The 13,198-nt window shown below is 40.0% G+C and overlaps 1 protein-coding gene and 1 long non-coding RNA gene across 2 annotated transcripts in view; both read left to right on the plus strand.

Moving 5' to 3' along the window:
- The window catches only part of SMC3 (structural maintenance of chromosomes 3), a 28,166-nt gene extending 25,633 nt beyond the window's left edge, over positions 1–2,533 (plus strand). The window contains exons 26-29 of the mRNA XM_005239251.4: positions 551–742; positions 895–1,072; positions 1,642–1,748; positions 2,056–2,533. Of these exons, the coding sequence (XP_005239308.1) occupies positions 551–742; positions 895–1,072; positions 1,642–1,748; positions 2,056–2,127 (549 nt within the window). The 3' untranslated portion in view covers positions 2,128–2,533. The remainder of the gene's footprint in view (positions 1–550; positions 743–894; positions 1,073–1,641; positions 1,749–2,055) is intronic.
- An 888-nt stretch (positions 2,534–3,421) lies between these two features.
- Positions 3,422–12,788, plus strand: LOC129784422 (uncharacterized). The gene is made up of 3 exons (XR_008747138.1): positions 3,422–5,805; positions 6,449–6,551; positions 10,694–12,788. It is a non-coding gene; the product is annotated as an uncharacterized LOC129784422 (long non-coding RNA).
- The last annotated feature ends 410 nt before the right edge of the window (positions 12,789–13,198 follow it).

Here is a 13,198-nt window from a genome sequence, read left to right on the forward strand (position 1 = left end):
TTTGCTTTAAACCTCTTAAAAGACTTCCTTTCTGGTGAATCTTTGTACTACGTACAAACTGGGAAATGTCTAGTAAAAAAACTTCACCAAATCAGTTTTCCAGATTTGGTGAAAGTAATTCCTAATGTTAACAAAAGGTTTTCATTGTGAAGTGTGCAAAGTCTTCTCTTAAAAGGTCATTTGCTTAGCTGAGATCTCATCTGAAGTTTACTGAAATAAATCATACTTGCTTTTGCTGCTTTTTTTTATGTTTTAGTTCTATCATTTCCTTGAAAAAAATTTGTGAATATATTCACACTACAAGAACAGTTGGCTTAGGTGTTTTAGGTGGCTCTGTATAGCATGTTTATCACATGAATGGGGATCTCCAGTTTGAAGCAGATACTTAGTGTGGTTGTGTTTTAAAAAAAAAAAAAAAAAAAAAAAAAAACAAAAAAAAACACCAACCAAAAAAAACCCCCAACAAAACAAAAAAAACAACAGACAACAGCTTTGCTTCATTTGATTTCACTATGTGAAAATGACCTGGTGTATTGACTTTCTTTTTCAGGTGTCAAAAAATTTCAGTGAAGTATTCCAGAAGTTAGTCCCTGGTGGCAAGGCTACATTAGTGATGAAGAAGGGAGATGTGGAGGGCAGTCAGTCCCAGGATGAAGGTGAAGGCAGCACCGAGAGTGAAAGGGGATCTGGATCCCAGAGCAGTGTTCCATCTGTAGACCAATTCACTGGAGTTGGCATAAGGGTAAAGAAAATTATTTGTGTTTCAGTACTCCTAGATTATCTTTTAATTATTTTTTATAAAAACAGTGTTTTACTTGGTCCTGTTTACTTAATAGCAAGTGATGTTGTGATTTAATATTTTGAAATCATTTTACTGTGGCATTGTTTTCTTAGGTATCGTTCACAGGAAAGCAGGGTGAAATGAGAGAAATGCAGCAACTTTCAGGTGGACAGAAATCTTTAGTGGCCCTAGCCCTGATATTTGCTATCCAGAAATGTGATCCAGCTCCATTTTACTTGTTTGATGAAATTGACCAAGCCTTGGATGCTCAGCACAGAAAAGCTGTTTCGGGTAACTGTCTGCCTTTATTTATCTTCATTGTGGTTGAAGGTGATAGTCTGTCTTCTCATCCCTGATGTTTAAGACAAAAGCTTTTAATCATAAAAGCACATTTTTGAATATCCCAACATGTGTGTTAGAATTTAACATTGTGTTTCCTGAAGCTTTCCTGAACTTGATTTTAGGTAGAAGCTGTGTTATCTACTGCGTCTAAAGGGGGTGTCTACTACACTTCAGTGTGGTAGAGATAGTCCTGTTTTGAAGTGTAGTTTGATTTTTTTAAAAGTAACTTCTGACTCATTGCGTTGTTGGAAAATTACTTACTCTGTCTTTCTTCAGAGTTCTGATAACCCACTGATTTTGCTGAGTGGCTGCATTTGTCAGAGTTGATAGTGAAACTAATTATAATAGATAAAAACCTGGTATGGATCCTTTTATTGATTTGTGGGTGTGGGTTTTTTTATTGACCAAAATCTCATTTTGAATAAGGAATAGCAAACTCTTTGCCTGTCTCATATTAAAACGTGTCCTGTGTTATTGAGAAGATTACATTAATGAATAATTCCTGTGTTCTTTTTTAGATATGATTATGGAACTAGCTGAACATGCTCAGTTTATTACAACAACATTTAGACCTGAACTGCTTGAGTCAGCTGACAAGTTCTATGGTGTAAAATTCAGAAACAAGGTAAACAATGTTTTAGTTAACAACATTTACTGAGAACCTTATCAAGTCGTGCATTTGAGGCTTAAGAGTTCAAAGTGAATCAATCTTATTTCAGTCATAGATTTCTAGTTATATTACAGTCTTGTGTAAAAGTTTTCTCCTTCCCCCAAAAGAATTGTGATATCTATAGATGTCCCTTGTCATGTTCTTTAAAGGAAATTAGAAATTGCTTATAGGCCTGTTGCTGACTGCTGGAGCCTTCAGAAATAAGTCTGTTTTGTTCTGCAGGGAATACTGTAATGATTGTATACTTCTTTTTTTCCACCAGGTTAGTCATATTGATGTGATCACAGCAGAAATGGCCAAAGACTTTGTAGAAGATGACACTACGCATGGCTAAACAAAACTGTACTTACTGCTTGTTTGGAAGATGTGTATAGTGCTATGTTTATTGCTAGGGACCTGTAAATTTTAAAATACAAGTATTTAGTCCTTGTTTAAAATAGTTTTTGAACATACGTTTTAACCAAGACCCCAGAAGGCTTAGTTTCAAGAAGCTTGAGTATCCATTTTGTCTCTGTTGCTGTATTTTATAAGATAATTGTTAATGTTACCTTTATACAGTACCCGTAGTTCGGAAGTTTTACTCTCTTCCCTCAAATCTTTTGTAAAGTGTCTGTTGCTGTTTTAAAGCTTTTCAGAAAGTGCTAGCTATTCCTTCTTAAGTATAACTTTTATCATTTATATTGCCTCACATGGTTTTTTTTTAATGGCTTCAATTAAAATGATTGGTTTTATCGCTGTAACGGGTATACATTGAATTTTTTGTTTATATTGTCTCTCTTTAGAGGTTTCCACTGAGATGGAGTAAATACTGTTTGGTCATGTAGGAGCTGCATATTTCAGAAATATAAGACAAAGCAATTCTTTCAAGTCATTCTTACTTCTCCCCCACCTCACTCCCCCTTTGTTGTTTCAACGTTGTGGGGGTTTTTTTGCACATTTCCAATGCTAGCAGAAAACCACGCCAAATCTGTGCTTGTCCAAATACATAGCATTCTGATTATTGAGCTGAAAAAAATGTAATTATCAGAAGATACGGAGAAGTCTGAAAACACCACGGAACTGTAACAAGACAAATCAGTCCACAATTCCCCCCCTCCCCCCCCCCGCCTTTTTTTTTTCCCCTGACCAGTGTAAAAATTCCTCCATTGTGTCCCTTTAGCCCGAGACACCAACATAACTTGAGCCAAGTGGCAGTCACCAGTCAAAATGTGAATCTCTTCATATTGTCTAGCCTTTTGGCAAAGTGGTATTGAATAATTTATGTGGTATTCTGGAAAACCTAAGGTTTTACTATGAGCCATATATTTCTTAGATATCAAAGCAGTTGCAGCAACAACTGATCTTGTTTTTACAATAGCATATATATGTAAAAATAAAATAACCTTCAAAGTACCTTATGTAATGTTAAATTGTACAGCAAGAAACAGTGAACTTAGTATATTGCATTTACTCTGTAGGGCACTCTCAGCAAAGCAGAAGAATAAAGCTCTGTAATAGGTTTTCATCTGCAAGCAGCCTTGCTCCCCACTAACTTCAGGAAGTGCAGGGAAGAAGGGTGTGAACTGATTAAAGATCTCCTGAGCTGAGAAGTACGTACAGTTGCCGCACACAGCGGGGTAAGAGAAGAATACTAAAGCTGGTATGAACTGTGTAGGAGATGCTGCCTGCAGTAAGTCTTAAGCCAGGAGGAGGAGGAGGATGTTTTATGTGATGTAACAAAGCTTTCTATAGTCCTAGGGAGTCACTAGCTTCATAGTAGACTTTCCTCAGTGAAGAGAGAGTAGGGTACAAAACCTGAAACTATTGAAGCCAAAGTAACCCCAGTGCTCCCAACATTTTTAGCAGGCGAATAGACTTTGTATTTCAAAACCCTGAGGAATTAAAATTTGTCCTTTGCATACAGAGCTCTGAATATGCATTTAGGGTGGCTACAGAGCAAAGCATTCCTGAATTACAGGTGAAACAAGTGTGTTCAAAGTCCAGAGGAAGGACCTGAAGAACATAGCCACAGATTCAGACTTCAGGTTACTGGTTTCATATTCTTTGATCCAGTGCATGTAAGGACACACTTAAAGTGTCGGTAATCTGTGCCTGGCAGATACATAACTTGTCTGTGGTAGTAGCAGGCTGCACTCCCAGCTGACTCAGGCTTGCCACTGCTAAGGCATCAACTTGACAGTTGATAGTTTGAATTTTGGAAGAGATAAGTAGTTCATAGGCCATGAAGCTAATTACAGTGCTTATTAAGAAGTGTCACTAAATCCGTCTAAGGCTGATAATGAATTTTATCAAATAATCTTGTTAAAGTGGAAGTAGATTAGTAGAGCAGAGGTGGGGTTTTTTGTACAGTGCTCAGCATAATAGAGCCTAAATGCAGCTGAATAACTTGAATTTCAGCTGTGTTAAGAATTTTCCTGTGAGTTGAGTCTAGCATTTCAAGCACAGTAGGAAAACAGGTAGCTAGCAAACTATTGGAAACACAACTGAATACCACGCAGGGTGAATAGACAAGCCTTTAGCTGTCACTTCAATTTCTTGTCTGCTAAAGACCAAGGTTTAGAACTACTTGCACAAAACTTAGGCATTATCAAGATGGTCGGAATCCCTCTTCAAGGTAAGTTTGGGAGGGTGGGGTTTATTTTTTGTTTAAAACTAAATGTCTACTAAACATTCTGTCCTTTAGAAGTGGCACTTCTAAAGAGGTTACTTTCTAAGTTGACACCTTGTTTTCCTGTGAGGATACTCCATCCCACACACTCATTCTCAGTGCTGTGATGCCTCTCTTGTGCAGCCACCTACTGCAGGAGTGAAAATCTTAGTGCCGTCAATTCTTCAATGTGGTTCACTGAGTGAGTGCTTTACCAGTAATGCTGGCATGCATGGGACTGGAATGGGGAAGGCTCAAATAATTTCCAGGTGTCAAAGCACAGCCTTTGTGTAGTGCTGCGGATGCCCTACAGCAAGCTTAGGTTGTTATGTTAGAAGATAAAGTTAGAATTGAAGAGGGCCTCAAAGAGGGGTGGAGTAAGGTAGGTTATTTAGCAAACTCCATACCAGCTCACTGTAGTGGAAGATAAATTGTGTGAGAGAAGTGATGAAAACAGGAAAAACAGAATTATCTCCCTTGGTTGTTTTAAGGGAAGACCTTGTACAGAGGAGAAAGAATTGCTTTGAAAAAATGACAGTATGTACAACCTAAAGGAGGTTTCTGGTTTTTCCCAACCTTGTTTTGGCCATGGTTAATGTCAGGAATAACAGAAAAGTTTTCTTTACTGTCTGTCCCCTAATAATTTGCATCAGATCGCTGCATAAATCTGAGGATGTGATGCAGCTGCTGCAAAATGCAGTGATCGGAGTGATAGCCCCCCCCAGGTGTGTGTGTGTGTGTTGTGGGTTTTTTGTGATGGTTTATATCTGGTCCACTCAATGTCCTACTTTACAAGTTGCCTTTTCTATCTGCCAGTGCTTTAAATTCATCCTAGAGTCTTAAAAATAATGTTTGTCGAGAGTTACCTGTGAAGAAACTCAAGGACACAGTGTACTGTTTTTTCCCCCTGGAAGTTTAAGGCAGAATTCAGTGAAACGGTACACTTGTTCTGAACTGTAGGATGTCCCAGAAATTGTAGAAATCCTGGGTGCCGCACGGTGCGCCTAGTTTTTATGCCCAGGGCGCCTGGGCTTAGACATAATAGGCTGCAGGATCTGCATAGTGGCTCTAGTAGCTGTTTCTCAGAAACAGGGCAATACAAGGCTGGTGGTCGTATTCTGGGTCAGTATCAGGAGTATAGCTTCTACTGCCCTCGTGCACTGGAAAAAAAGAATCACAGGTGGTATGATCCAGAAACATGAAATTTGAGAATGTTACCACTTAATTTTCATTTTTATTGTCATGCTTGTCCTTCCAGGGAAACACAACTGGGTTTTGGCTGTCTACCTGGGGCTGTGTTTTCTACTGCAAGCTTGAAAGTCACCTGGGAAATACCAGTGTTAACGTAACTGCTGAACGATACAGGTGTTCAACTGTTCATTTTCATAATTCTCAATACGTGAAACTTATCAGCTGAATCATTCATATAGTTTTCATCTCTAGCAAGCATTCTTCAAGTACTGTGTAATATTAGTATGGATGTTAATATTGCACTTCCAAGTTTTGCGTTTTTAATCTTGCGTAAACGTTACAAGATGTAGTTTGTAACTCTGGGCAGGAGATGGAGCCAAACCGGACTAAATGTAGAAAGAAAACTTTATTGTTAAAGTTGAGGGTAAAATGAAAGCTTTTATATGAAGTTTTCCTAATTCCAGGGATTGTTGTAATGGTCATGAGGATCCTGGGCAAATAGAGAAATACAAACTATAAGTAGTTTTACATGGACAAGAACATAATTAAATGGTAGGAAATTACACTTTTCATTTAAAAAGTTATAAAAGCCTTTCAGATTTTTATTTGCTAAAATGTTCTTATTGGGTAGAACTCTGCTGTTCCAGGAAAATGAATGCATATGTTTTTGTGAAAAAAAAAATAAAAATATAAAAATCATACAGGTACAGTAGGAAAAAAAAAGGTGAAAAATTGTCACAAAGTATAAGAAATTCCTCTATAAGAAATGGCCAGTAATACTTTTCTAGTGAATGAAGTAATCGTTCTCTCTTTACAGCTGAACCTATGGGTGTGGGAGGTGATCACTCTCAAGGCAAGGATGAACAGAATAGAGGGGACGAGCTTGTGTTAAAATTCTTCCCTCATATTGGAGGCACAAAGTGAGTTACCCTGACTGTTGAAGTTGGCAGCTGCTGGCGTCCTCTGGGCTGGTCCTGTCTGAGTGTATTTATCCATAGGCACATGAGCACTTCTAAAGAACAGCTGCTCTGCTTTTGGAGCACCAGGTTCTAATACACAACAGCTCTTAACCTGGGGGAGGAATGGCAATTTTTTTTGTTGACTGTTAGTGGAACCCTGCTGATTTTACAGGCTGAGTGTCTTCAGATATTATTTCCTACTTTTTCCTAGGGAAAGGTAACCTTAGAGCCTGGAAGGCCTGTATTTCCAGCATCTACTCTCATTCCTCATTAGACATAGTGGATGCTTACAGTATTTCCCTAGTAGTCAGTAAAAGCATTCCCAATAACAAGACCTAAATCTTTTCACACGTGCACTTAAGTTCATTTCACTGGTGATACTATCTTATTTTTCAAAGGGGGTTATAAAAACATGGATTTGGTTTTAAAAAAAAACAAATACATAGCATTTCCTTTTAGTGCAATTACAAGTATATTTGGGCGTTATTTTAACTGGAGGCATTTTTCACCTCTGTCCTGGCATGATGTCTCTCTTCTCCTTCTTACAGTCAGGTGAAGTGCAAAGAGAAGCCAGTTAGGCTGAGATCCTTGTTTCTAGTTATTCTGCCTTACTCTTCCTTTAGTGAGTCTTTTACTTTTCCCTTCTCAGTTTGTCTTTCGTTTGCTACCTTTTGACGGTAACCACGAGAGGGCATCTCTTGTTTTTGCTAACCTTGATTGCCTCAAGTTCAGCTTTTTAATTTTAGTTTTCTGCCTACATATTTTGTCTAAGACAAATGTTTCTTATGTAATGCAGTAACAATGATGGACAAAATCATTGCTCAGTAGTCCATGGATTCCTGTGTTGCTGCATTTTGAGCTACGTGTTAACTGTATTCAGAGAGGATAGTTTAGCCCAAGAGCGTTTGTAACAATGCTGAGCCCAGCATCAGTTTTCAGTGGTACTGGATCAGCAGCTGTTTCATGTTGCACTTCACTTCTAGGAGAATTACATTATTTTTCTGAAATACCTCCAACCTTCTATTTGCTAAGGCAAAGAAGAACTGGCAATTTCTTACCGTAGTCATGGCTTGCATTTGAATAGCTTTATTCCTCTGGGTGGAAATGTAAAGATGAGAAATGACATGCCTGTTCTCAGGTTCTGATGCCTGATAGTTACCACCATTCTAGAAATGAGATTTACATCGCGTAGGATCAGCATTTAGAATCCAGTCCTGCAGCTATGCCCAAGAGGATGTATTGGCAAGATGTTTGTTGGGTTACAGGACCTCAGTGATACAGCATCTGTGTATACTATGCTTTAAATAGGCATTCCAGACAGAGCATGTATTTGAGTCAGAAGTGCAACGCCTAATTGCTGTTGATATTGCTGAAGGTTGTAGGCAGATGCTGTTGGAGCTTTGAGCACAATGAAAATCTGCCTCTGTCTCTCTGGATGGAGCTCAGTTTTTTTTACTTTTAAGGATAAAAATGCATCCATGACTTCCATTGTTCCCAAGCAGCGTCTGCCCAGCTGGATGCAGGCCCTCATAGTGCTGGGGAAAACACTTCACCCCCTTGTTTACACTGAGGGGAAGTTGGAGCTTGTGAAGAAATTTCTGGTCAGTTTTAGAATTCAAACTTGTAAATATTGAGTAGCTGGAATCCTCAAGTACAGCTGTAGTTCACAGCACTGAGTGCATTCTCACGGCTTTGTAATTACCTGCAGACTGACAGATACTGCAGAAACCAAAACTCTAAGGGTCTCTATGTAGCTGCTGTAACAGCTAGGGAGATTTATAATTTTTTTAATATCTATGTATATTATGTATAATACTGCATATTTAAATATATTAATAATATGGAATACATATGAATATATTTAGAATATATAAAAACATATATGAAGGAAATATTCTTTTCTGCTTCACCCTAGTGCTATATTCAATATTTTGTCTGATTTGGGACTGAACAGCATGGGTTTTGCTTACTGAGGTGATAAAAGCACTGTAATGTAGAGGAGATATTTACACATAGTTCTTGTGCGCAGTGGGGGTATCTAATACCTGTTTTAAAAAACACCTTTTTTAAATTTTGTTTTTTATAAAAGGCTCAAAAACACAGGGGAGGGACAGTTCTGGAGTCCTGATGTTTTTTTCATAGTTGCACTTGCCTACAATACTGTGCTGTAGATTTGCCACTAGATAACCATTTTAGGGTATTTGATGGGTTGTGGTGTTGATTATTTATCTTGCAAAGATGCTAAGTATTCCATCACCGTTGTGGTTGTAGCACCTTTCAAAAAAGTCTTTGGCCAGCCCTCTTTGTTTTATGCGTGATAATTCTTTGACTGCTTTTCAGTCAGTGCCCCAGTGTTTTTGGTCCCCAGGTTTTTCTGTGAGTCATACTGAAGGTGACACAGACTGAGGATGACATTCAAGCTGATCTTCCTTGATGGGCGCTGCATCCTGGACGTTATTGGGAATTTTTTTTTCTCCAGTTCATTCAGAGAAAAAATTTCCAAGAGAAAAATGCTCTGGTGGACCAGGTAGTGCTTCTGAGCCCAAGTTTTAAATCACTAGGCCTCCCTTTGCCTTCATGAATCCTCTTTTATCCCACAAAAATAATTTTGCTGAGGCTTGTAAGATGGCTCTGATGCTAAAGGGGTTCAGATGGATACTTAGGTAAGTAGATGGATGCACTACTCGGAAGTATGGCAACATTGAAATCTCTTGTTTAGTAAGGACACTAAAAGATGTGTTCACAATTGTACTTACGGAATATACAGAAAAGCTTTCATGCACAATGGTCTTTGCATCTAGATTAAGTCTGTAAAAGGTCTCTTGCAAAATTCAGGGTGAATAAAAGAAGGGAACCCAAACAGCTATGCTCCTTCAGAAGAAGTGAGGAAGTAAAATGACTGGAGTTGTACAGGTGTGGGTCACATGAACCCCTGATGACCTGGGGGAGACATCTCCATCTGCTACATAAGACATCAGAGTCCAAGCCGTAAGAGAATCACACTTAAATTAGATGCTCAAGGTAGATCGTGTAAATATTCTGTGTCCAGTGTAAAGGTAAAGCAGGGAGACCACAAACTGGGCGGAGAAGGATGACTTCATTTTCATGAAGTAATAGTCAGGTGGGTAGCTGGAGTAAGCAGGGAAAACTGGAGAATGCTAGCTTGTTTTCTGCTTTTTAGTTCTTCCTCTTCTCCCCCTTCCTCAGGAGGCTGAGGCACTCTCTGGATGTAGAGTAGCTCTTCAGTGAGTAAAATGTTCCCTGTCAGAACGGGGATCAGCTAGCAGTACTCAGCACAGTACACTTCTGCTTTGTTTGTTGAATTCCTCCTTGTTTTTGAGTTGCTGAGTGAGGCGGCTTGGGCCAATTTCTGGAATGTGCAGCGAGACAAGGGGAAAGCATGGATGGATACAGCTGGCACAATAAAATTGGAGAGGAGGCTCCCAGGCCAGCCAGGCGTTCAGGGTGTTGTTTTTATCTTGACCATCTGATTCAAGAGGAGTGGCTTCACCGTGGGAGCCCCTGGGGCTCTGAGGTAGCAGAAGGCTGTGTTGTGCTGGTTCTCTGACATAACACCAACAACCCAGAATCACGAACTTGGAGACTGGCCGTCGGATAAGGACACTTGGATTGTCAAGTGTGTTTGCTTATTGAACCTACTTGCACAGAGCAAGTCCCTTCTCCTATCTGATCCTTCCAAGGTCACCCGGCAATAAAAAGGAAGGACCTGCTCAGGGGGTTGCAGCTTCAGATTGGTGACAGGAATTTGCGGAGTTATTTATGCCATGCACTCCTAAGGACCCCCTGAATGGAGCCCTAGGATCTATGTGTGGCTTTTTACACTGGCTGATTGTGGAGGTTGTATTAATAACTCTTTTGTTGTGTAGTACATAGATATTGGCCTGTGTAGAAAGAGAGCTAAAGAGCTGGACAAAGGCCATGATCAAGCTCTCTGGCACTTGCTTTGTGACACTCAGCAACTCAATGGCTGCTGTTGTCTCTGTAGGAGAGCTGTGCTCACAAAACCACTTGGAGCACTCAGCCTGAGCTACAGACAGCATTACTGATGCCACTCTGTTTCCTTGCTCTCTGTGAATTTCTAGGTGTGAAAAAAGCCAGGGCAGGATCCAGGATGCTCCTTCATTCTCTTTGCAGAGAAACCGAAGAATGTGGTCTGGGGAAACCTGCTTCTGGTTTGCATGCCATCCCTCCCCGGCGGCGTCACCAGCATTGCCAGTTCCTATGAGGTACTCTGCTTGGTGACTAGAGAACTTTATTTAGCAGGACACACAATCAAGCAGCTCCAATTGGGAAACTATGTAAGAGCAAAATTAAAAAAAAAAATAACCAGTGTTGAAAGAAACTAATTAGGTACATAATATCTAGAATCACATCCGTGGTAACTTAGCTATGCATTGCATAAATGTATTGTTTATGAATAAACTGTAATATTGTCAGTCCCTAACTTCTACATGCTTTTCATGCCACCAGGGCTTGGATAATCATTTTATGCAGGAATTTCCTGAGAGCTGATCACCCTTTATGCTATGTGGTCTCTCCTGACTTCACCTTTCAGGAGCTATGGGCAGTAACTGCAGTATGGGTATGCGTATAATGGCTTGGCAGGTCTCCACAGTTGTGGAATTTACAATCATTGCTGTATGTGTAATGCTTGGAACAGCTTTTTTTTTTTATTTCTGGTGGATGATGAATTAGGCCATCTGTCTCCAATGTCTGCTGACCCTTCCCCCCACTCTCCTCTTTCTGGGTATGTTGGCACTGCTGCACAGTCAGCCAAGGTCAAGGTCTGGAGCCTGGGTCTTTGACCTTCACTGCTGAGACCACGGTGGCTCAGTCCTCACTTTCCTAGGGTAATTCTCCAGTATGTTATGCACCCACAGGTCTGAGATGCCATGCAAGGAGGAGGGATCCCTTTACAGTAACATTAAGAATGCGATAGTAGGAACTTCCTTCACACATGTAGCTGATACTTGAAGAATACCTTATGCCTAAAGTTAATGAGTGGGCTAGTTTTTCAAACTATGAATGGGACACTTCCTGATTTGCACCAAAAAAGGCAGGTGATGCCTGAAATCAGATTAATTGAACATAGATCTGAAAATGTTAGATGCAGATGCACTTAAACATCGTTGAGACAAATGGAAGCTTTGATAAAACAGAAACAGAAAGCCAAGTAAATTTGTCTTGGATCATTCCATTTTGTTCCTGGCCTGAAATAAAAATACATGGTAGTGATATAAGTGTCAGAAGCCAAACAGATGTGAAGGTTTACCTCTATAAACCAACATAGTGTTAGTAACTGTAGAACTTGATCCAAAATTTCTGAGATTAATGGGAATTTTTCTGCTGAGTTTATTGGGCTTTGGATTAAGTGCATAGATACGAAAGACTTTATGTAACAGCTCGCAGCAGTAAAGATCTCTGCAAGCACTTGGGGAATCTTTGGGAAGCTTTTCAGTAAACACCTACATCTTTAGCATGAGTGTAAGACTGGAAGGCTTGTTTACTGCTGTTGGCAGTCATCATAGGGATATACGGGTGCCTGGGCAGCTCTGCAGGGAGGGGACTTCTGCAGTATTGCCAGTGTTGTTACAATATGAGGAGTGAAGTGTAACAACAACAAAGAAAAAAAAGTGAGAGTGTATGAAAATTTTGGGGCTTATATAGAAGGCGGTAGGTCCTTTTGGCTTGATGCTTCCCTTTTGGCCTTTAAAGGTGCGTGCAAACCATACTTCAAAGCGATTGTGCACATCCAGGAAAGCTAGGAGTTTTTAATTGAAACCTGAAATTCCCATGCAGTGGTATGACTCCATCATGTAGGGCTAAAAAATGGAGGAGAGCATCATGAGATCTGCATTCACTCTTTGGAAGAGGTGATACTGAGCTAGTGGAGGGAATGATGGAATGAGATTTAATGGATTTGATCAGCAGTGAGGGAGAATGGGAAATCCCTAAGCATGGGAAGTAATCAAAACACATCTGATGACAGAGGAGATGTAGGATGCCTGGAAAAAAGTAACTCTCTTGTGATTCTAGATCTTTTCCTCTGACAAAGAAAAATTGACTAGTGCTATGCAAATTCTGTGCACAATATGTTTAGCCCAATAGTTCCAAAGGGTTGTTAGTTTTCAGCTTTTTTTCACTTGGCTAGTTTCAAGTACATGTTTTTGCACCTGTTTTGGCTGCAGCGTTCAGAGGTCTGTCTTGTGGGTCCAAGCAGTCCTGTCTGTATGTGAAGCAGCTGAAGAAGTTGAAGCTGAAGGATAACTGCAAATGCAAATACCTGCTCTCACTCCTTGAGAAGAGTCTAGCCTCTTTTAAAGATCAGAGCCTGCCTATACTCAACTGTGGTTGTCTATTAACAGATGAGACTGCTACTGTGAGATGTGGTCCTGCCTATGCTGCACCAAAAAGTTGGTCTTAGAGCAGTGACAGGTATCTGAGTTCCCATGCTTGCCCACCTTGGCACACAAAGCAGCTGCACAGAGTTGGATGCTGTGCTACCCCCTCACATGTGGTCCAAAGCCTACATTCACAAGCACTTGTAGAACCACAGTGTGATCTGTGAGTGGATCTGCCATGAAGGG

This window comes from Falco peregrinus, chromosome 1 (genome assembly GCF_023634155.1).
Source record: "Falco peregrinus isolate bFalPer1 chromosome 1, bFalPer1.pri, whole genome shotgun sequence".
NCBI classification, from domain to species: Eukaryota; Metazoa; Chordata; class Aves; order Falconiformes; family Falconidae; genus Falco; species Falco peregrinus.